Source organism: Perognathus longimembris, chromosome 7 (genome assembly GCF_023159225.1).
Source record: "Perognathus longimembris pacificus isolate PPM17 chromosome 7, ASM2315922v1, whole genome shotgun sequence".
Taxonomy (NCBI): Eukaryota; Metazoa; Chordata; class Mammalia; order Rodentia; family Heteromyidae; genus Perognathus; species Perognathus longimembris.
The window spans coordinates 55640875-55664658 of NC_063167.1; the positions used below are offsets into that span (position 1 = coordinate 55640875).

The following is a 23784-nucleotide window of genomic DNA, read 5'->3' on the forward strand; positions in this document are numbered from 1 at the left end:
TGGCTCAGGTGGCAGAGGCTAGCCTTGAGCGGGAAGAAGCCAGGGATGGTGCTCAGGCCCTGAGTCCAAGGCCCAGGACTGGCCAAAAAAAAAAAAGTATGGCTAAAAAGATAAAGATAAAAATTATATACACATGTAAGTTCTATTTCATCAAGTTGGCTTTTAAATGTACTTTTTCTTGTTACTAAACATACCATTCATGCTTTAAAATTCCCAGGCACTGGGAATGTAGCTCAGTAGTAGAGTGATTGTTTAATATGTGCGAGACTTAGTTCAATCTCTAGCATTGCTAAGTAAATAAAAAATATATTTCCAGAGAAGTAAAGGCATGAACATAGAACAGCATATGCTTCTCATGACTGATTATGGAAAGGTATGGATTTAGTGCTGAGTACCAGTGGTTCACAACTGTAGTCCTAGCTGTCGGGGGTTTTCAGCCTCCCAAGCTCACCTGTCCTGCGGGAGAGATCGGAAAACATGCCCCACCTCGATGGGCCAAGAAGAGGAAAAGAGGGCTGACAGACTGCCACCCAGCACCCTCTTTTTTTTTTTTTTTTGCCAGTCCTGGGCCTTGAACTCAGGGCCTGAGCACTGCTGAGCACTGTCCCTGGCTTCTCTTTGCTCAAGGCTAGCACTCTGCCACTTGAGCCACAGCACCACTTCTGGCCGTTTTCTATATATATGGTGCTGGGGAATCGAACCTAGGGCTTCATTTATACGAGGTGAGCTCTCTTGCCACTAGGCCATATTCCCAGCCCCAGCCCCGCTCTTGACAGAGAACACACAGACAGCCTGGGAGCTAAGTGCTAAGACTTGTTTAATGGCAGCAAAAAGCTGTTCTTTTACATGGGTAGGAGGGCAGTGGAAGTGGAGGGGTACGTGTACCTATGTAGGGGCTGTGACTTGATGCCTGAGCTGTCCATCAGGGTGGAGCTCCGAGGGACCTCCCTAAGGGGCGGCCTACATCTAAGAGGACCGCCTCTGAGTTCACCACCAGCGGCCATCTTGGCTCACACACTATCCGAGGCTGAAAAAGAGGCGGGGCCAGCTAAAACAGCCTTGTAATGATGCAAGGCATCGGGCCGGGCGTGCCCCGCATTAGTTACTCAGGATCATGATTCAAACCTGGCCAAATAGGAAAGTCTATGAGACTCTTGTTTTTTTGTTTGTTTTCTTTTCCTTTTTTTTTTTTTTTTTTTTTTTTGGTGGTCTTAGGGCTTCATCTCAGGGCCTGGCATTGTTCTTGAGCGTTCTTTCTAAAGTCTAGCAGTCTACCACTTGAGTCACAGTGCCACTTCTAGTTGTTATTTATTGTTGTTGTTGTGGTTAATTGGAGAAGAGTATCATGGGCTTTCCTGCGTGGGCTGGCTTTGAGCCAAGATCCGCAGATCTTTTCCTCCCCAGTAGCTAGGATTGCAGGCATTAACCACTGGCACTTGGCTTCTGTGAGACTTTTATCTCCAATTAACCATCATGAAGCCAGAAGTGGAGCTGTGACTCTAGTGGTAGAGTGCTAGCCTTGAGCATAAAAACTTCTTGAGACAAAAGCTCAGAGACAGTGCCTAGCCCTGAGTTCAAGACCCAGGACCAATGCGGGCGGGTGTGCATGCACACACACACGACCTGGGGCGGATAATTTATTACAACAAACTGCTCTCTAAAGATTTAAAAGTAAAACTGTAGCAAAGGAGTTATCTAGTGGGTTAGCAGCAAAAAAAAGGAAAAATGGTTTTTAGGTGGTAGCTGGGGTTCTGTGCTCTTGGGCCCATCTCTTCCCAATCCTCTAAAAGCATCGATTCAGACGGGGCCTCATTTGTAGGCCTTTTCTTAATTTACCTTATCAGATAGAGAAGCAAGGATAGTGTGACCAAAGTAAATAGATAACAGCCCTTTTTTTCTTCCATGAAAGTGGAGAATTGAACTGCCCTAAGCTCTGCATACTGGCAGGATTTCTCATCCCGGTATCTTTCAGGGTCATCGTAAATGGGATATAATGCAGCAGCAGTCCATTTCCAGCCAAGTCAGCATGCTGTGCAGAGCCAGGCCTGCACCTTCCACTTGTGGTAAGCCATTAATGAAACATAGTTTCATACTTATATTTTATGTCATGCATTCTTCCAATAATAATGGCATGCACGTTTCAACTTTACCATTTAGTTGACCAAGTAATATTTGGCTGCTCTGGTTGTCTTAATTGCTTGGTGCTTCATGGTGAAGTGGTCAGTCTCCATGAGAGCCCATAAACAAATCAGAATGATGTGGACAGCTGAATAAGCTCCTTTACTCCAAAATTTCAACGCTGCTTACTCTTTCTCCTCTTGTGAGGTTGTCAGATGCTCCATATAGTTATGTCTCCCCCAGCACTTCAGGTACATTTGGGTTGAATTTTCAAATGAGCAGGAGGCTATCAGTTGTCTCACTGAGAAAGTGATTTCCAGGAGTGCTATGAACAGAGGGTGTAGTGCTGTTTAAGAAAACGCCAGCACTTCGGGGCTAACTTTTGATTTGGGAGAGAGGTAGAAGAATAGGTGGTTAGCCAATGATGAATGTGTACTACCCTAAGGTATTTATTTTCCTTCCTTTCTTCCTTCCTTCCTTCCACCAATCTTCCTTTCTTTTCTTTTTCTTCCTTTCTTCCTTTCTTTCCTTCCTACCTTCCTTCCTCTATTTTCTTTTTCTTCTTTTCTTCCTCCTTTCTTCCTTCCTTTTCTTTTCTTTTTCTTTTCTTCCCTCCTTCCTTCCCTCCCACCTCCTTCCTTCCTTCCTTCCTTCCTTTCTTCTTTCCTTCCTTCCTTCTTTCCTTCCTTCTTTCCCTCCCTCCCTCCCTTCCTCCCTTCTCTCTCTCTTTCCCTCCCTCCCTCCCTCCTCTCTCATTTCCTTTCCTTCCCCCCTCCCTCCCCCCCTCCCTTCTCTCTCACTTCCTTTCCCTCCCTTCTTTCCTCTCCACCTCTCCTTTCTCTCTCTCCCCTCTCTTTTTATTCCCCCCTCCTCTCTCCCCACCCCCTCTCTCCAGGGTCTTGCTATGTAGTGGCTATGTAGGGGGTGTAGTTACCCCCACTCTGGGTAACTTCTAAGAGACTGCTATCTTGCTTTCTGCACATACTCTCCAGTTTGATGATTAATAAAATCCCTGCTCGTGGGACCTTGGATGTCTGTTGCTGGAGTCAGGCGCCAAACCCCCTAGCACCCCAAAACCAGTTCTACACTCTTGTCTCCATAATTGCCTTGCTCTTGGCCATGGCAGGACTAGGTGCTTGGCTGTTTGCAACATCCCTCAACTATAATATTGTGGCTTTTATGGAAAATGAAACTTCTCTATCTACATCGTCGCTCTAACATTTTCTTATCACTGATTTCTTATTTGTGTATATATATATATACACACACACATATATATACACACACACACATATATATATATATATATATACACTCACCATCTCAACTTGTTTACTTACTTGGTTTTTGAAAAGAAAATAGAAGGATGACCAATCAAATTTCTATTTAGAGCCTAGTGATTGTGGCACATGCCTGTCATCCTAGTCACTTGAGAGGTTGAGATCAGGAGGATCATGGTTCCAGGTCAGTCTGGGCATCCATGTGAGATGCCTTCTCAGTTGCTTACCTGGGTGTGGTTGTGCATATTCCTCCTCCTCCTCCTCCTCCTCCTCCTCCTCCTCCTCCTCCTCCTCCTCCTCCTCCTCCTCCTCCTCCTCTTCCTTTTCTTTGTCCCAGGCTTTTCTGGTTATGTGATACTGAGGAATTGAACCCAGGGCTTTATGTATGCTAGGCAAGCACTCTACCACTAAGCCACATTTCCAGCAGAGTTCATTTTTTTCTGGAAGAAATTGTATCTTTTTTTATGTATGTCATTGCTACACTTTGATCTTTAATTCATTGTAATGATTATTTTTAGGTTAGTCCTTTTTATCAAAAATATTGTTTTGCTTATCTATTATTTTGGGCCTATATTAGAAAATTGCTTTCTGGGAGTGTGGCTTAGAGGTATAATACCTGCTTAGCAAGCACATAGTTCTGAGTTCAAACCCTAATACTATTAAAAAAGAAGAAATTAATTGCTCAACTCTGAAAGTCCTCAAAAGCTTATGTCACCAGTTATTGTTACCACCAATTGTACATATGATCTAGAATAATATGTGTCTTTTTGAATGTTTGAATGTATCTACTCTCTAATTCATTTACAGTTTTTCCATATTCATACTATAACAGAAAACTTAGGTTAAATTAGCTTATTTTTCATACATGTTCTCTCTCTGCAAGTGTGTGTGTGTGTGTGTGTGTGTGTGTCTGTGTGTGTGTGTGTGTGTGTGTGTGTCCTAGGGCTTGAATTTAGGGCCTGGGCACTGTTCCTGAGCCTCTTTGTGCTCAGGGCTGGCATCCTACCACTTGAGCCACAGCTCTACTTTTGGCTTTTTGGTGTTTAATTAGAGATAAGAGTCTCATAGTCTTTCTTGCCCTGGCTAGTGTCAGACCTTGACCCTCAGATCTGAGCCTCCTGAGTAGCTAGGATTACAGACATGAGCCACCAGAATCTGGCTTCACATGTGCTCTTGACTGTCATATTTTACTTACATAACTTTGGAGACAAGAAAAATCTGGACTCCACATCACATCACTTCCTCCAAGTACACATAGATGAAAAGATGCATTTAAATACTGTGTACTACTAATAATGACACCCAGTAGGTGCTCAATAAACTCATTACCTACTTAGTCTTGATTATCACTGTATTCTTCACACTCTAGTACTTCATCTCCTTTCCCTCTTTCCATTTTCCAATGATTTCTCATTTATTTAAACTTCAGCTAAGAGTTCTTTCCTCCCCCGTTTGTCATCTTCAGTTGCTCTTTGTTGCCATGCAACTATAAACCATGCTATCTTTAGTCCCAGGAAAGACTGTTTAACAAATCTATTTTCTTCTTACTGAATACATACATAATGGGGAAATATAAAAGAGGGTGTGATGAGAATGTTCTAATTAGTAAATTTATCTTATGATTCATTTGATAGTGGAATGCTTTTTTTTTTTTTTTTTTTTTGGCCAGTCCTAGGGTTAGGACTCAAGGCCTGAGCACTGTCCCTGGCTTCTTTTTGCTCAAGGCTAGCATTCTACCTGTTAAGCCACAGCACCATTTCCAGATTTTTCTGTTTATGTGGTGCTGAGGAATGGAACCTAGGGCTTCATGCATGCTAGGCAAGCACTCTACTGCCAAGCCACATTCCCAGCCCTGGAATGCTTTCTTATAAACAAGATAATGTTTTTGGCAGACATTTAAGGTTATATTAATTCTAGATTTTTTTTGTTTTGTTTTGGGACCTGAACTCTTGTTAGGGTGGTGTGCAAATGACAGTGGACCAGAACAGGAACCCCTTTAGGTATTGGTTAGGTATTGGTCTTTCTTTCCAGATTGCTTCTGAATGGGTGTTTCCTTCCTACAAATGGCTCAGATCTTTTTAAGGTGATTCTCACCCCAGAACTTTGTAGTTCCTCATCTCTTTGAATTTGGCATATTGGACTATATGTTATGACTAAATGATGACCACTATCTGCCCAGTCCTTTTATTTGTGGTTTCAGTATCAAGTACCTTACTCTGAGTGTACCCTCTGTTCTTGGCTGTCATTGTGCCCACTACACTTTGTTGCATACGTGAGGTATTACACTAAATGTGAGCTTGATATAGGCTTCCAGGAAAACTTCCACTCTCTAGGTTAGGAAAAATAGGACTTAGAAATGGAATATAGAAGCCAACCTTTCTACTCTCTGCCAAAACTTTTGCCCTCTTTTGACGTTCTATTGAACTCGGCTCAAAAACATTTTTAGTGGGGCATGGTGGCACACATCTGTAATCCTTAGTATTAGGGAGGCTGAGGCAGGAGAACTGAGAATTCAGTTGACAATCCTGAGACTTTGCCCCTCCTCCAAAAAAACACATTATTCTCTCCACTGACTTTTTTATTTTTGCATCCTTTTGTGTTCCCACATATGTTCCCAGGTAGTCATAATGGGCCTGTCATATATCGTACGATGACTCATGTCTTTTACCTTTCTCCATCGAACTTCTCTGAGCTCTTTGCACAATACACTGTAAAATTATTTGACTTTTACTTGATGGGAATTCTTTATATATTTACATTTTCCCCTCTTTCTTCCCTTCCAATATTGGAGTTTGAACTCAGAGCCTTTCACTTGCTCAGCAGGCACTCTACCACTTGAGCCATGCCCCCAGCCCAGTTTTTGCTGGTTATTGTTTATTTTTGCATGTGTATGCCAGTACTGGAGCTTTTTCCGCTCAAGGCTAGTCCTCTACAACTTGAACCACAGCTCCATTTCTGGCTTAAAAAAAAAAAAACAAACTTCTGGTAGTTAATTGGAGATAAGAGTTTCATGGACTTTCTTGCCCTGGCTGGCCTCAAACTTTGATCTTGGTCTTACCTTTCTGAGTAGCTAGGGTTTCAGGATTGAACAACTTACTTCTTCTTTTTTTGAGACTGTGTAGCCCAAGTTTGTCTTGAACTCTAAATTGTCTTGCTTCAGCCTCCTGAGTAGTACTGGGATTACAAGTACATACCACCATCTGGTTCTGCTCTCTTTTCAGACCAAAAAATACTATTTGGTGCCATATAAATCATAATTACAAAGACAAATTTGAGCCCAGAGACTCATTATTCAAATAAGCCAGTTATGTTTATATTACTTTTTAAGTTATAGAAGCATAAAACACACACAAAAAATAAAATTATTTTAAGGAATCTTTAGAACTCCCCTTCCCGAGTGCATCTGCTCATTTTAGAGAAACATGGAATGAGGGAAACATGAGGAGGGAAAATGAGAAACTGGATATGATGACTCATGGATGTCAGACCTGAATCACTTCAACCAGCAGGAAAAACAGAAGAAAAGGAAATCAATTTTGGAGTAAGGAACAATGGATCACACCTGTAATCTCAGCTATGGGGGAAACAGGTAGGAAAACTGAGGGCCCAAAGCGAGCCCTGGGCAAAAACTCCAAACCCTCCCAGAAAAAGCACAAGAGGCTTAATGATGGATGAGATCAATGTTGTGAAATTTCAAATTTCCTGGTGCACACACTCTTCCTGAGCTGGACATAGCAACTTAGCAGTCAGTATGTCTCATTATAGAGAGCAAATGGACTGAGAATGTGGATAAAGAAAAGTGTTGAACATTTTTCCTGGAGAGTAGCAGGAATTAGTGGGAATAAGTAGATAAAGAGACAAAATTCAAGAATAATGATACAATCAACACAAATGTACTTAGAATTCAAGCTAAAGACTGAAACAGGTTAGTGGTATGTGGTGATTAAGTGGTAAGCACAACTTCAGTGGAGTGTGGGAGCAAAGTCTGGTCCTCGTCTAAGGTCCAGGAAGGGAGTTAATGGTCAAGACTGTTTTGCTTTCTTGTGAAAAAATGCAGCCACAGGGAAAAGCCAGGATAAGGGACGGAAAATAAATTATATGCTGACCACCTAGGGCACTAGGTGGGAAGGAAGAAATGTGAATAGATGACTTAAAAATAAAAGAGATCCAGGCTGGGAAGATGGCTTAGTGGTGGAGTGTTTGCAGAGCATGCAAGAAGCCCTGGGTTTGATTCCTCAGCACCACATAAAGCCAGAAGTAGCCTGTGGCTCAAGTGGTAGAGCACCAACCTTGAGCACAGAGAGGCTCAGGGACAGAGCCCAGGTCCTGAGTTCAAGCCCCAGGACTGGCAAAAAAAAAAAAAAAAAAGAAGAAAGAAAAGAAAAAAGAAATAGAGATCCCTCACGATCAAGGGTCACAAAAAGATCTCATCAGAGCTTGGAGAAGGGAGAGGGGACTGTTCATTTTATAGTGTTTGGAAAGCAAAGATTGAGAGAGAGAGAGAGAGAGAGAGAGAGAGAGAGAGAGAGAGAGAGAGAGAGAGAGAGAGAGAGAGAGGAGAGGAGAGGAGAGAGGGTGTGAGGGAGGGGAGGAGAGTGCTTTGGGAGTACTGAACACTTAGGAGAGGAAGTTGCACAGGAAAAAGTGTTTTTAAAAAGGAGAGAGGGGCAGGTGCTGGTGGCTCATGTCTGTAGCTACTCAGGAGGCTGAGATCTGATGATTGTAATTCAAAGCCAGCCCCAGCAGGAGAGCCCAGGAGATTATTTCCAATTAACCACCAGAAAACCAGAAGTGATAGAGCACCAACCTTGAGCAAAAAAAGGCTCAGGAAGAGCACCCGGGCCCCAAGTTCAAGCCCTACAACAGACATTTAAAAAAAGAAAAAAAAAGTTTAGAGCTGTGGATATTTTTCCTCCCTATCCTAAGTAAGGCATAGAGGAGGCAGAAGTAGGTTGACTTTTCCTTAAATCCCTGTCCCGAAGGCACCCACTCCCCCATCATAGGGACACATAGACTTGGTTGGGGCGAAACGAATTTTAGAAAGACCCAGAAGGGCCAGCCCGGGAGCATCGAAGCTTTCACGGAAACCGAGGCTCCTTCTTTCTCTGCGGACTCCCGGCCAGGGAGGGAAGGCTCGGGTGTGCTCCGAGCAGGTGCCCGGTCCTCCAGGGGGAGGAAGGGGCCCCAGCCCGACGCTGCCAGGCGGAAGCGCCGCTGCCATTGGCCCGGCGGCGGCTTTTACCTGCACGGAACTCTCGGGGCCCCAAGTGCAAAGTCCAAGGCCCCGGCGCCCAGGAGCCGGAGGCTGGCCGCAGGTGAGCCGCGCCCTCGGCCAGGCAAGATGCCCCTGGGGTTGCGGGGAAAGAAGAAGGCCAAGTCCAGGGAGAATGCCCCGCTGGTGGAGGGCGAGCAGGCGGCGGGCGCCGGCGGGCACAGCCTCCCGGGGCCCCCGGCCCCCGCACGCAGGCTGGTCTTCCACGCGCAGCTGGCGCACGGCAGCCCCACGGGCCGCGTGGAGGACTTCGCCAGCATCCAGGAGCTCTACGCCAAGATCGCTGGCGTGTTTGATATCTCGCCCGGCGAGGTAAGGTCAGGTGCTCGGCCCCCTCCCTGCCGCATCGGCTCCAGGGGCCGGCTGGGCTGCGGGGGCCCTATTTGCCCAGCCCCGGTACTCATGTTGGCTGGAGTCAATCCGGGAGAGGCTCCGGGGAGGAGAGGGGAGGAGAGAGAGCAAAGTCACCGGTGATCACGGATCTGGTCCATGGGGGACTTTGGGTGACGTGATGACCGCTCTGTTAAATGAGTTTGCTTTAGAGGTCCCAGATTCAGTTCCTCCAAGGTGTGGATAAGCACCTGCCCACAGTCCAGATCTGGCGGGGCGGACACACGTCCTCCACTCTACCTGGACTTTACTCCAGACTGCCCATTTCCTCGGTAGGCGTGGGAGGGTCAGGCTGGTCATCTGACCAGGGTAAAGGTGTATATGTGTGTGTGTGTGTATCATAAATAAATATATATAATCCGAATATGTTAAATATTTAATGCATAATCTATCCATATTTCTGTGTGTGTGTGTGTGTGTGTGTGTGTGTGTGTGTGTGTGTGTGTGCTGGTTCTGGGGCTTGAACTCAGGACATAGGTACTATTCTTTAGCTTTTTGTACTCAAATTTGGTGCTGTGCCACTTGAGCCACACCTACACCTCTAGTTCTGACTTTTTGCTGGTTAGTAGGTGGTAAGAGTCAGACTTTTCGTCCTAGGCTGTCTTCAAACTGCAATCCTCAGCTCTCAGCCTCTAGAATAACTAGGATTAAAGACATGAGTCCCCTGTGCCCGACTCAAGGGAAAATAAATACTTAAAGTGCCTTCTGAGGACATCTAGATTAAGGGTGAAAATGGAAATGGCTTCCAGGTGGGAACGGAATGTGGTTCCCTTTGCCCTTAGTCCCGACATTTTCAACAGTACTCTTTGGGATCATTTCCAAGAAGTTTGAAAAGCTGGGTTCTTATTCCAAGGGGACTTATCTCAGGGAATCATACCTAGCTACCTGAGTCTAGTTATCACAGTTTTCATGAGAAAGGTCATCATATTTTTGAAAAGGGACTGAGGATTTAGATTGTGTGTATGCCTGGAACTGGAGTTTGATACAGGTGTGACCTTAAAAGCTGAAGTTTATGAGGGCTTTTGTGGCCATTTTATATTTACCCAAGAGATACAACAACTTGAAATACAAATGTAAGAGGTTAGCTCAAGAAAGCATTTTATCCCCATTTTTAGGAAAAGCAAGGAGTTTGTTGTGCTGGACTCCCAGGCATGCAGAGAGGGCTTTTGAGTGGCATAGAATGGCATTGGGTATCAATCTGTTCTTCAGTGTGTTTATTTTATTTTAATTCATTGTTTATCAGGTCTGTTCAAGTGAAATTGAGGTCAAGGCAAAATTCCAAGAAGAGACAAAAGAGCTTAAGGTGTAACTCTTTGTCCTTTCTGTGTTTCAGGATCTAAGGGGCAAATTGCAAACCCATTCTGTGATTTATTTTTTTTGTGTGTGTGCCAGTCGTGGGGATTGAACTCAGGGCCTGAGCACTGCCCCTGGCTTATTTTTATATATTTGTTCAAGGCTAGCACTCTACCACTTGAGCCACAGTGCCACTTCCAGCTTTTTCTGTTTATGTGGTGTTGAGGAATCAAACCCAGTACTTCACGAATGCTTGCTAGGCAAGCACTCTACCAATTAGCCACCTTCCCAGCCTCCATTCTCTGAATCATTTATATTAGCTCAAGATAGTTATGACTGTATTTTAGGTTTCAACTTAAAAAGCACATGTGTGGGGCTGGGGATATAGCCTAGTGGCAAGAGTGCCTGCCTCGGATACACGAGGCCCTAGGTTCGATTCCCCAGCACCACATATACAGAAAACGGCCAGAAGTGGCGCTGTGGCTCAAGTGGCAGAGTGCTAGCCTTGAGCGGGAAGAAGCCAGGGACAGTGCTCAGGCCCTGAGTCCAAGGCCCAGGACTGGCCAAAAAAAAAAAAAAAAAAAAAGCACATGTGTGGGCACATGGTTCTGGGGCTTGAACTCAGAGCCTGGGAACTGTCATCTGAGCTTTTTCAGTCAAGACTAGCATAGCATTCTACCACTTGAGCCACAGCTCCAAGTCCTGTTTTTTGATGGTTAATTTTAGATAAGAGTCTCAACTTTCCTGCCAAAGCAGGCTTTGACCCACAATCCTCAGATCTCAGCCTTCTGAGTAAGATTATAGGCAAGAGCCACTGTGCCACTTACAAAGCACTTTTGAAGGAATAATTATCTTTGATCTCTAGGTAAGGTAAATGAGTGGTTCAAGATCTGGGACCTACAATTTACATAGTAGTCAAGTGATCTTGAACATGTTTAACTTTCTCAGTTTCACCTGCCTGTAAAGTAAGGACAAGGATATCTGAAGAATATTGTAAAGACAGAGTTTTTATATACAAACCTAACAGATTAGATAGCATATTATCTATACTTTACAAATTATAATTGAGAATATTAAAATATATCAGTTAATCTAGGGACTAAGGTGCAGAGACTGGTCCTTGACCAAGGCTGTAAGAAAAAAAAAAATCAGGGCCGATATATGCTCAATTTATTTTCATGCTGGTCATGAGGCTTAAATTCAGGACCCAAGCACTGTTCTTGAGATTTTTTTCTACCACTTGAGTCTCAGCTCTACTCTGGCCTTTTGATGATTACTTTTCTGATAAATGTCTTCCAGACTTTTATGAGCAGGCTGGCTTTAAACAGTGATCCTCAGGGCTGGGAATATGGCCTAGTGGCAAGAGTGCTTGCCTCATATAGATGAAGCCCTGGGTTTAATTCCCCAGCACCACATATACAGAAAATGGCCAGAAGTGGCGCTGTGGCTCAAGTGGCAGAGTGCTAGCCTTGAGCAAAAAAGAAGCCAGGGACAGTCAGTGCTTAGGCCCTGAGTCCAAGGCCCAGGACTGGCAAAAAAAAACCAAAACAAAACGAAAAACAGTGATCCTCAAATCTCAGCCTCCTGAATTGCTCAGATTATAGGTATGAGCCACTGACTTCCTGCTCAGGGCTGATATTTAAACTTAGATCTTCTGATATCTAAGCTTGTGAGCTTGATAGAGTACGTAAGAACTTTAATTGACACTCATGTTACCAGCGATTCCAGTTTTAGTTTATTATTAAACCTACATGAACAATTTTCCTCATTATTATGATATCAATTTGAGCTCAAGATATATGGTTTTATTAGGCCACTTAGTCCCTCAGTAGCAAATCTTCTTCTTATTATTTTAGTGCCATTTTCTGGGGCTTGAACTCAAGGCCTGGATGCTGGCCATGTGTTTGCTTAAGGCTGATGCTCTATCATTTGAGACATAACTCCATTTCTGGCTTTTTGCTAGTTAATTGGAGGTAAGTCTCTCAGACTTTCCTGCCTGGCCTGTCTTCGAACTTCAAGCCTCAATCTCAGTTTCCCGAGTACTAGGATTTTTTTTGGCCAGTCCTGGGCCTTGGACTCAGGGCCTGAGCACCATCCCTGGCTTCTTGCTGCTCAAGGCTAGCACTCTGCCACCTGAGCCACAGTGCCCCTTCTGGCCGTTTTCCATATATGTGGTGCTGGGGAATCGAACTGAGAGCTTCATGTGTAGGAGGCAAGCACGCTTGCCACTAGGCCATATTCCCAGCCCCCCGAGTACTAGGATTATAGCCATGAACCACTGGCATCGGGCCCAATTATTATTTATTATTAATATCCCTGCTTCACAGAGAGGGAACTTTTTGGATACCAATTTTTTTTTTCTTCAAAATTATATATAGCAAATGGCACAGCCTGGATTTAAGCCCAGTTTTTTTCCCCTGGAGTCCAAAATTCCATGAAGCTATTGTTTTCAAGTTTTTTTTTTCCAGGGTGTTTTAGTAATAGTTTGGCAAGTCATGTTCAGTGTTTTCAGTTTCCAGTACATTGACTTTCAAGATAAGATTGCAAGATAATGAATATAAAAATGTTTTAGTGTGCTATGTCAGAGTTTACATTTATTTATATATAACCATATATATATATATATTTGCTGCTTGTGAGTATAATATTACTTAAAATTTTCTATCTGGATTAGGAAGAGTTAACTACATCCAGGATAAAGTATTGGCCATCATGTGTAGGATAAATATCTCAGTAGTAGATTTTGAAACAGAAGTTACGTATTAAAATCAAATGCATGCCAGTAAGCCAGGTATGCTGATGTATACCTATACCCAACACACAGGAGCCTGAGGCAAGAGGGTCATGAGTTTGAGGCTAATCAAGGCTACATAGTGAGACTCTACCTTCGAAAAACAAAACAAGAGCCCCAAAAATGCACTGTAGACAATTCCATTCTTTATTTCATTCTTTCAAGGGATAATGAGGAAGTAGTATTTTTGTTGTTTTGTTTTTTGGTCCTGGGGCTTGAACTCAGGGCTTGGGCCTGGTCCCTGCGCTTTTTCTGCTCAAAGCTAGAGCTCTACCACTTGAGCCATACACCACTTCCAGCCTTTTCTGAGTAGTTTATTGGAGAAGATAGTGTCACAGACTTTCTTGCCTGGCTGGCTTCAAACCACAATTCTCAGATCTCAATTTCCTGAGTAACTAGGATTACAGGCATGAGTCACCAGTGTCTGGCTAAGAAATAGTTTTTGAGATGCTAGGGTATACAAAACAAAAAATTCCCCACTTGGGGCTGGGAATATGGCCTAGTGGCAAGAGTGCTTGCCTCATATACATAAATCCCTGGGTTCAATTCCCCAGCACCACACATATAGAAAATGGCCAGAAGTGGCGCTGTGGCTCAAGTGGCAGAGTGCTAGCCTTGAGCAAAAGGAAGCCAAGGACAGTGCTCAGGCCCTGAGTCCAAGGCCCAGGACTGGCCAAACAAACAAACAAACAAACAAAATTTCCCACTTAAGATGATCCAGCAGATTGCTCAAACATCTTCTCTTCCATCTAGATGTTTGTTAGGACAACAATAGCATTATGTAAAGAGTTTTCCATCCTTTACTGAGGATAAAGGAAAAAACTGGACAGACTCAAGCAAACTTAGTTTCTTCAGCAAGGGCATTCCATCCATCCCAGAATTGTTTTTATGTTATAGTTGGGCTGAATGAGGATCTGAGAAGTTAAGCCGCTTACCCAGAATCTCCGCACTCATTTGTGACACAGGATTTGATTTGGGGTTTCCTGACTCCAATCTATTATATAGCAGCGGGGAGGTTCTTAGTAACTGCATTCAAATTCCAAATGTAAAACTGGATAAACTTCTTTTTGTTCAAATAGGCTCTCCCACCCCAATTCAACCACAAAAATATTGAATTGCCTCAAAAAGCTGCAACTGTGAAACTGACAGTTGTGAATCGCAACAATTCCCTCGTCCATGAAAGAAAAAGCTGATGAAGTGAGTGAATCATGGAGGACTGCAGTGCTGGCTGCCTGCAGTCTATTGTCATCATTACATTGAAACAGATGGCAAATTATGCAAAAAAATCTCTTATAGCTGATGTCTTTTTTTTTTTATAGAGCAACCAAATGAGCAATTCAGTAGCAAAGAAAATCTCATCTAAAACAGTTATAACATAAACATAGAGACATTGTTTTTCAGAAGGTTTTATATCACCCTCTAAAGCATTCAGGTTACATAAAAGAGTTGAGTCACTGTATATGACTGTGGCTCTTGAGACACAGACACAGAATTTTGTGTCTGGGTGCTCCTAGCTATGCAGGAGGCTGAGATCTGAGGATCCTGGTTTGAAAGCAGAAAAGTCAGTAAGATTCTTACCTCTAATACAAAAAACAAAACAAAACAAAACTGCTGCATATGGGGCTGTGGCTCAAGTGGTAGAGCTCCAGCCATAAGTAGAAGAGTCAAGCAAGAGTTCAAGCCTCATTATGGGACACACACACACACACACACACACACACACACACACACACACACACACACACTTTGTTGAAGAGGCATTTTGAATATTTACTGTGATAGATAGGCAAGTTGTTTGCATCATGACATGCTTTCCTAACTTAAATATTTGTCATAAGGAAAGATTGTGAAAAAAGATAATGAATTTGAAAGCTTTTTTTTAAATTAAAGAACATTTATTTACTTTGCACTAAGACTTTATCTGAGTACATAACTAAATTGTTACCAACCCACCCCATCTTGAAGGGTTAGTATGTGAATGTTATAACATTAACTAACAATCAACAACATCCATCTAAATCATCATAAAAATGTTGAAGTCAAAAAAAAAGAAAAGAAAAAGGAAAAAGATACAATGAGGACTTTCAACTGAAAAGATCCTCATATGTTATCTATTACATTTGATCTTGGCTAGAGTGTAACAAAATGGAAAGAGCATCACTGGAATACAAACTCCCACTATAGCATGTTGTACACACCCGTGTTCCAAGCCCACCTCCTGTGCCCTAATGTTTCCAACTCACTTATTTCCCAGCCAATTGGGCCTGCCAACAAAGGAGCACTTAAATCTTCTCTTTGTTATGTGTGGGTATCAGCACAGTGAACAAGACAGATCATTGATAAAAATCAAACAACTGACTGATATAATAGGTGATTGAGGGGCTGTTGGCATTCATTCTCTTCAGAAGTTCTTCATACATTTTACAAACATCTTCCATGTATTTATTCACAGATTCATAGCATAAGTTCTGCCTTCTGGCCTCTTGGTAGACTGCATGAGCAAAATGGTGTGCGACATTGTCCCAAAGCCTCCACTGCCACTACTGCCTCCAACTTGAAAGCTTTCTAACAAATAAATCAGTTTTTTTTTTATTTAGAAGCTTGACATGTGCAGAAATTAGAAACTCAATGTTAAGGTTTTTTTTTCTTTTTTGTAAAATGCAGAAATTATTTCCTTTGATTTGATTATGCAAGGTAAGTACTCTTTACTTGAAATGCTCTGGGACCAGAAGTGTTTTAGATTGTAGCTTTTTTTTTCTTTATTGGCATAGACATAGTAAGTGTCTTACAGATGGGACTCAAGTGCGAACCTAACATGAATTCCTGCTTCATATATATGGTGTACTATATATTTGGTGCACAACTGCATTTGTCAGCAAGAGATCTCATGAGGTCAGGTATGGAGTTTCCCACTTGTGTCATCATCTCAGTGTTCAAACATTGCATGTACTAGAACATTTTGGGTTAGGGATAGTCAGTCTGTATCAGTTTGTACTTAATATGGGATATGCTGTGCTACCTATTCCCATTTCTTCTTTATAACAAAACTCCAAGTTTTCTCTCTTTAGGAAGATGCAATTTGTTTCTCTATACTCAAAACCTTTTAAGACTTCCTACCTCATTTGGAACAGAAACCAAAATCCTTTGGTGAGCTACAGGCCTTGTTATTTCTCCAGCATCCTCATTTCTCCTGTTTCAGCCTATCTTGCTCCTGGCTATTCCTTGACTGCAGGAGGCTGAGGGCTTTTGCACTGGTCCTTGCCAGACCCTCTCCTATAGAATGCTCCTCCTTAAATCTACTCCAATTAGCTCTTCTGGTGAGACTGGCTTGCATGATCCCATTTAGATGTATAGCCATTATTACATTCCATTCTTTCTCTCACATGCTGATTTTATTGTCTGCTTTCCCCTATTAGAATGTAAACCTATAAAGGATTTTTTTAATTCACAAATATTTATTGATCATGATAATCTACTATGTTAGGCTCTAAAATGCAAGTGAAATGTTATCACACCTGCCCTCATGGAGCTTACAATCTAGAAGACAAGACACAGTAAACTAATACATAAATCACCGGTGTGGTAAAAAGACCACACAAGATATAAAGTGGGTGGTATGAAAGACGACACAGAAATTAGGAAACATCTGTGGGCATAGTTTGGTGATCAATGGCACATGCCCATCAACCCTGGGGTTTAACAAAAATGACAAAAAAATAATATAAAGGATTTTTGTCTTTTTTGTTTTTGTGTTTACTGATCTAAGCCCAAGGGCCTAGAGTTACACCCTGGAACTTTCCTGGAGTACAAAATATATTAGGAGAACAATCAAGACAAATTTAGTAGTTAAAATCCTATGTCTTGAGTATAAAGGTTTACTTCTGATCACAATAATGATATCTGATGCAGATACTAACATTTTTCATATTATGGGAGAAGAGACTTGCCTTGACTGGGGAAAGTTAGGAACATAACTCATCTCTGTGTGTGTGTGTGTGTGTGTGTGTGTGTGTGTGTGTGTGTGTATGTTTGCCATCTTGGGGCTTGACCTCAGGGCCTAGGTGCTGTCCCTGAGGCTTGTTTTTGCTCAAAAAGTTAGTGCTCTACCACTTTGAACCACAGCAGCATTTTTTTTTTTTTTTGTGGTGGTTACCTGGATATAAGACCCTCATGGACTTTCTTGCCTGGGCTGACTTTGAACACTAGTCCTCAGATCTTAGCCTCTCCAGTAGCTAGGATTATAGGTGTGAGCCACAGGTGCCCGGCCATCACTCCTACCTTTAAAAATTAAAAAAGAAATTGTATGGGTTGCTGCCTCTGAGGCTTCCCTGAAAGTCACTTCCCTTTCAACTTCTGGCACCAGCACAGAGCTCCTGTGGAAATCAATATTGTATATTTATTTGGCTCTTCTTCAGACTTCACCATTTTCCAGTAAAGTTGGTTAATTGGAAAATGGAACTGTTGTCTTTCTGGTTCATAAATGGGAACTTTAGAAAGAAAAGAGGAAAATGAAGTTCACTGATTTGCTCGTGACTTCCCCCTATTTAACAAGTAGCCCCTTCTCCCCACACAAAATGAGGGAATTGGAAATTTGATGTGACTGTTACTACTGAGCTCTATGGAAAATGAAATAAGCCTAACAGATGGAGCAAAGGAAGTATGAAAGAGACTAAAACAGCCCTGACATCTGTTGGTTGGCTGGACACACCATGGGAGGCCTTGATGTTTACCTGCTGCTCATAATCAAGTCCATAGAACATGGACCTCAGGAAAAAAACCTGTGTGCTTGTGTTCAACTCGCACCCTATGGATGGATTTACTAAGTTGCTTGGTTACAGGACTGGCCCTGCTTCCTGCCAGCATGGTTGTAGAGCAAACCCATACCTTCATACCACCAAACACTAAGCCAAAGTTCATCCTTAAACATCTTATTTATTTATCTTTAGGGATGGTGGTTGTGGTGGTCCTGGGGATTGAACCCATGACATTATATATATGACAAGCATGCTTCTACCCCAAGGAACATCCTTAATTCCTCATTCTAACACCTTCTTATGGAGACTCCAGATTCTCCTTGGAATCCAGTGTCCCTATAAAGTTCTATGTGTAGTTTATTAAAAAGAGCAAGATACTTGGGGTGGTAGATTCTGGTAGTCTTGGATAGGGACAATTGTCACTTCAGAATTATTAAAATACAGCGGGGTGCTGATGGCTCATGCCTGTAATCCTAGCTACTCAAGAGGCTGAGATTTAAGGATCACAATTCAAAGCCAACCTGGGCAAGAATCTCTGTTAGACTCTCATCTCCAACAAGGTACTCAGAAAAAGCCAAAGTGGTGTTGTGGCTCACATGGTAGAACACTATCCTTGAGCACAAAGAGGCTCTGGGACAGTGCTCAGGCCCTGAGTTCAAGCCCCAGGACTGGCAAAAAAAAAATTATGACTAATATGAGAAGAAGTGGACAATGTAGATGATAGTAAGATAATAGATGCTCTAGAAGATGTATGAATTTTATCCTGAAGACAATTAAAATAAGCCAGATATTTCTCAGAAAAGGGAATGAATGATGTGTGAATCATATTATATGAATTAGAACATATTCAACAATTCATATGCTGTGTTTTCTGTATAAATAATGACTGGCTTAAATTGAATATGGTGGCATTTTTTGGAATTGCACAGTACCACCTGAGAAGTCATAAATATGTTATGGTTATTATACCTCTGAGCATCAAATCTATCTATCTATCTATCTATCTATCTATCTATCTATCTATCTATCTATCTATCTGACATCTTTCTATTTTGCTAGTCCTGGGGCTTGAACTTAGGACCTGGGCACTGTCCCTGAGCTCTTTTGCTCAAGGCTAGCATTCTACTACTTTGAGCCATGGTTCCATTTCCAGTTTTCTGATAGTTGGAGATAAGCGTCTCACAGATTTCCCTGCCTGGGCTGACTTTAAATCATGATCCTTAGATCTCAGCCTCCTGAGTAGCTAGGATTGATTATAGGTAAGTCATCAGCACCTTGTCATAACCTTTATTTTTCTTACTCAGGGTCTCAGATCTTTTTTTTTTTTTTTTTTCTCAAGGTTAAGCACTCTGTCACTTGAGCCATGGCTCCACTTTTTGGCTTTTTTGGTGCTTAATTGAAGATAAGGGTCTCAGGGACTTTCCTATCAGAGCTGGCTTGGCACTGTGATACACAGATCTCATCCTCTTGAGTAGCTAGGATTGCAGGCATGAGCCAGGTGCCTAGCTGCCAGCTTCATTTTTATATAAAAACGAAAGCAAGGGAAACATGACTCATTTTGAAGAGTATGAGGAGAATCCAGCTACCTTTTAAATTTCATTGCTTCTAGGAAGGTAAGAAATGGACAAGACTGTTATTTCTTGTGCTATCCCTCCCCTAAAGGAACTGTTGGAACAACGTTTTGACTCTTAGGAGTCCTCTTTAAATCCCTGTTACTTGTTGTTTTTTTAAATTAAAAAATCTCTTTATTGTCAAAGTGAAGGACAGAGGGGCTACAGTTTTATATGTAACCCTGTTACTTCTTATACTGCTGACTGGCTTATCACCTCCCCTCATCTGCAGCACTTCTTCACATCCCTCACTTCTCCAGTGAACCCTGGAGTAGTGGCTCTAGCAGATTACAAAAGATGGAGACACTCAGGTCCTCTTGAGCAGTTTCTATTTGTGTTTATGTATGCCTGTTAGGGCTGTTATAAAGTTATCCTAGACCAAGTTGCTAATAAGCCATAGAAATTTATTTCTCATGTCCTGGACACTAGGATGTCCTAGGTCAAAGTGCTGGCAGTTAGGATGAGGTACTTTGCTGGTTCATAGATGATTGTGTCCTCATGGCAAAAGGGGCAAGGGAGCTCTCTGGTGCATCTTCTATAAGGTTCAACTTCCATTTATAAGGATTTCATCTTTACGACCCAATCACCGCCCAAAGATCCTACTTTCAAATACCATCATCGTGGGGTTAGGGTTTCAATACATGGATTTTATTGGGGAAGGGGGGGCGCGGAGAATATAAGCATTCAGTCCATAGAGCTATGTAGCAGTATTATTAGGATACGGAAGTGGTAAGGTTGTTCAGGATAGCTTATGCAACAACAATCAGGTCCCCTAGATAGCTATAATATGGTTTATCCTGTCTAGGTTAAAGCAGTAGCTTTTTTGCCTTATTGCCTTATCTGTGTGTGTGTGTGTGCGTGTGTGTGTGTGTGTGTGTGTGTGTGTGAGAGAGAGAGAGAGAGAGAGAGAGAGAAAGAGAGAGAGAGAGAGACTTGGATTTGACTCCTGATCTGATGCTGTTGTCTATTGGCTGGATCTACAACCTAAGCCATGTCTCCAGCACTTCTTGGTGGATTTTTGCCTCTCTAATGCTGTGCTGTAATTGGTCTCAAATCAAGTCTCTAGGAGAGAAGCTCGGGGACAAAGGAGAAAAAATAAAACAAGAAGCAAAATTACATAAAACCTCTTGTTTCCATATCTTGGAGTTTATTTTGATAAATATCATTTTATATGATCATATGCCCATAGTATTGAGCCTAAAAGAATATCCTATTTTGGTCCCACTGTGTGAATGTCTAGAGTCCTGTATAGTTTATTATGTCCAAGCTTTCTGTGCCTTTTGTCTTGCTTGTAAGTATATGTATTTGGGGGAGGGTAAAGGAGAGCACAAAAATGGTGGGACAAAGGGTGAACCAATTCAACAGTGATACTCATTAGACACTATGTTGAAAATAAGCTATACAGCTTTTGGGGGAGTGGGACTGTAAGGAAAAACTGAGAGAAAACTGGGAGGGGGTGACACTGTTCAAAAAGAAATGTACAGGGCTGGGAATATGGCCTAGTGGTAGAATGCTTACCTCTTATACATGAAGCCCTGGGTTCGATTCTTCAGCACCACATACATAGAAAAGGCCAGAAGTGGTGCTGTGGCTCAAGTGGCAGAGTACTAGCCTTGAAAAAAAAAGAAGCCGGGGGCAGCGCTCAGGCCCCAGGACTGGCAAAAAAAAAAAAAAAAAAAAAAAAAAGAAATGTATTCATTACCCAACTTATGTAACTGTAACCTCTCTCCTTGACAATAACAATAAAATAAAATTTAAAAAGTGAGAATCTCTGTTATATGGAGGTACAGTATGGATGGGACAGGACCTTCATGTCCGTGGCTTACCAGTTCAGCTCTGGTTCACTTTTCAGGGGCTGTGACTGGTATTCTAGAACTTCTAGAATGGCATAAAGTGAAACTGCAGAAAACATTCCATGGCCTGGCTAAAACACGAGCCTACACCTACTTCTCTATGGTTTTCCTGCATTATTACTATTATTCCCTTTATCTGGAGATTTTGTTCTTGTTGTTGGTCACAGGGCTTGAATTCTGGGCCTAGGCACTGTTCCTGAGCTCCTCAGCTCAAGGCTAGAGCTATACTATTTGAGCCAGAGCACCACTTCCAGTATTCTGGTGGTTAGTTGGAGATAAAAGTCTCACGGACTTTCCTGCCCAGGCTAGCTTTGAACTGTGATCCTCAGATCTCAGCCTACTGAGTAGCTACAATTACAGTTGTGAGCCACAGGTGCCTGGCTATCTGGAGATCTTTTTTCTGCTCTTTTCCTACTAAATTGTATGAATACTGCAGGAATCAAGAGTCAGTACCTGCCTGTGCCTTCTCTCTGCCTTGGGACTTGGTTTCATACCTCTCCTTTGAGGTTCCACAACCCTATCAGACTAAATGGTTATTGGTTTATTGCCTCTTTCATCCATCAGATTGACAGCTGCTCTGGGTAGGCACCAGGAGTTTATATGTAGAAAAACTTTTAATTTTAATTTTTAACTTTTTATTATGGAAACTTTATACAGGAAACCATAAAAATAGTGTTATTAACTATGTACCCAGCCTCAATTGCTTTCAACATTTTCTATTTCATCTTCCATTGAAGAAGTTTTTAATGGGCTGGGGATATGGCCTAGTGGCAAGAGAGCTTGCCTTGTATACATGAGGCCCTGGGTTTGATTCCCCAGCACCACATATACAGAAAATGGCCAGAAGTGGCGCTGTGGCTCAAGTGGCAGAGTGCTAGCCTTGAGCAAAGAGAAGCCAGGGACAGTGCTCAGGGCCTGAGTCCAAGGCCCAGGACTGGCCAAAAAAAAAAAAAAAAAAAAAGAAGTTTTTAATGATTCAATTTCCCACAAGCAGGGAAAACATATAAAACAAATATACTATTTAATGAATAGCGTTCTTGTGTGGGTCTGTGTGTGAGTGTGTGTGTGTGCACACGCTAGTACTCAAGCCTTGCACTCTTGCTTGGCTTTTTCTGCTCATGAGTGGTTCTCTATCACTTGGGTCACATTTTCATTTCTAACTTTTTGCTAGTTAATTGGAGATGAGTCTCTCAGATTTGTCTTCCTGGGCTAGTTTCAAACTTTGATTCCCAAATCTGAGTAGTTAGAAATTTAAGTGTGAACCGTACTGGTGCTCAGCCTAGAATCCAGTTTTAAAATAGAAGGTACATGTATTAATCCTATGTTTCCTAATTTTTTTTATTACTGACTTTGTGCCAGTGACTGGTGCAGATCTTGTAATATACTGTTGAGAAAAATGGACAAATCAGCATGGAGCTTGCATCCAGTTCTCTTTGCTATGAGCTGGATACTTCTTGAGTGACTCAGTAGTCACGTGTGGTTCTATTGTCTAAGCTCCTATAACTGTTTTGTTGTTTTTTGGTCAGTTGAGGGGCTAGAACTCATGGCCTGGGGGCTGTCCTTGGGCCATTTTGCTCAAAACTAGTGCTCTACACATCGAGCCACAGTATTACTTCTGGTTTTCTGGTGATTAATTGGAGCTAAATATCTCATGGACTTTTTTCCTGTCTGGGCTGGTGCTGAACTACAATCCTCAGATCTCAGCCTCCTGAGTAGCTAGGATTACAGGTATGAGCCACTAGTGCCCAGTGTGTGTGTGTGTGTGTGTGTGTGTGTGTGTGTGTGTGTGTGTGTATGTATTTATATCTATCTATATCTATCTTAACATCTGCACTGTAAGAAGAAAAAGTGATCTATACACTTTAGCTAGGCAGGAGGAAAAATGAACACTTTTATGCTTTTTGTTTGAAAACTCTTTGTCATTTACCTGATCACTTTTTTTTTTTTTTTTTTTTTTTGCCAGTCCTGGGGCTTGGACTCAGGACCTGAGCACTGTCCCTGGCTTCATTTCGCTCAAGGCTAGCACTCTGCCACTTGAGCCACAGCACCACTTCCTGATTTTTCTATATATGTGGTGTTGAGGAATCGAATCCAGGGCTTCATGTATATGAGACAAGCACTTTACCACTAGGCACTCTGCCACTTGAACCATGCCCTCAGCCCAGTTTCCATTTCATGCCTCCTGTTGGCTGAGTTTTTGGTTCTTCTGCTCACTTCACTGGCCCATTTTGGCTAAGTCTTTTCTTTATCATATTTTAGTTTCTTCATATGTAATATGGGATGGAATGGACTAGACCAGTGGTTCTCAAGGCAGTTTAATCTCAGAGTCACCTGGTTGCCCTTTAAAGAACTAAAATTTCTGGGTCTTACCCCTTTACATTTGGACTAGGGCCTGATGATTTTGAGAAGTTTCTCTGACTGTC

At 42.3% G+C, this 23784-nt stretch overlaps 1 protein-coding gene across 1 annotated transcript in view; it reads left to right on the top strand.

Moving 5' to 3' along the window:
• Positions 1-8533: 8533 nt before the first annotated feature.
• Positions 8534-23784, top strand: part of Gipc2 (GIPC PDZ domain containing family member 2) — an 83147-nt gene continuing 67896 nt past the window's right edge. The window contains exon 1 of the mRNA XM_048351640.1: positions 8534-8982. Within this exon, the coding sequence (XP_048207597.1) occupies positions 8740-8982 (243 nt within the window). The 5' untranslated portion in view covers positions 8534-8739. The remainder of the gene's footprint in view (positions 8983-23784) is intronic.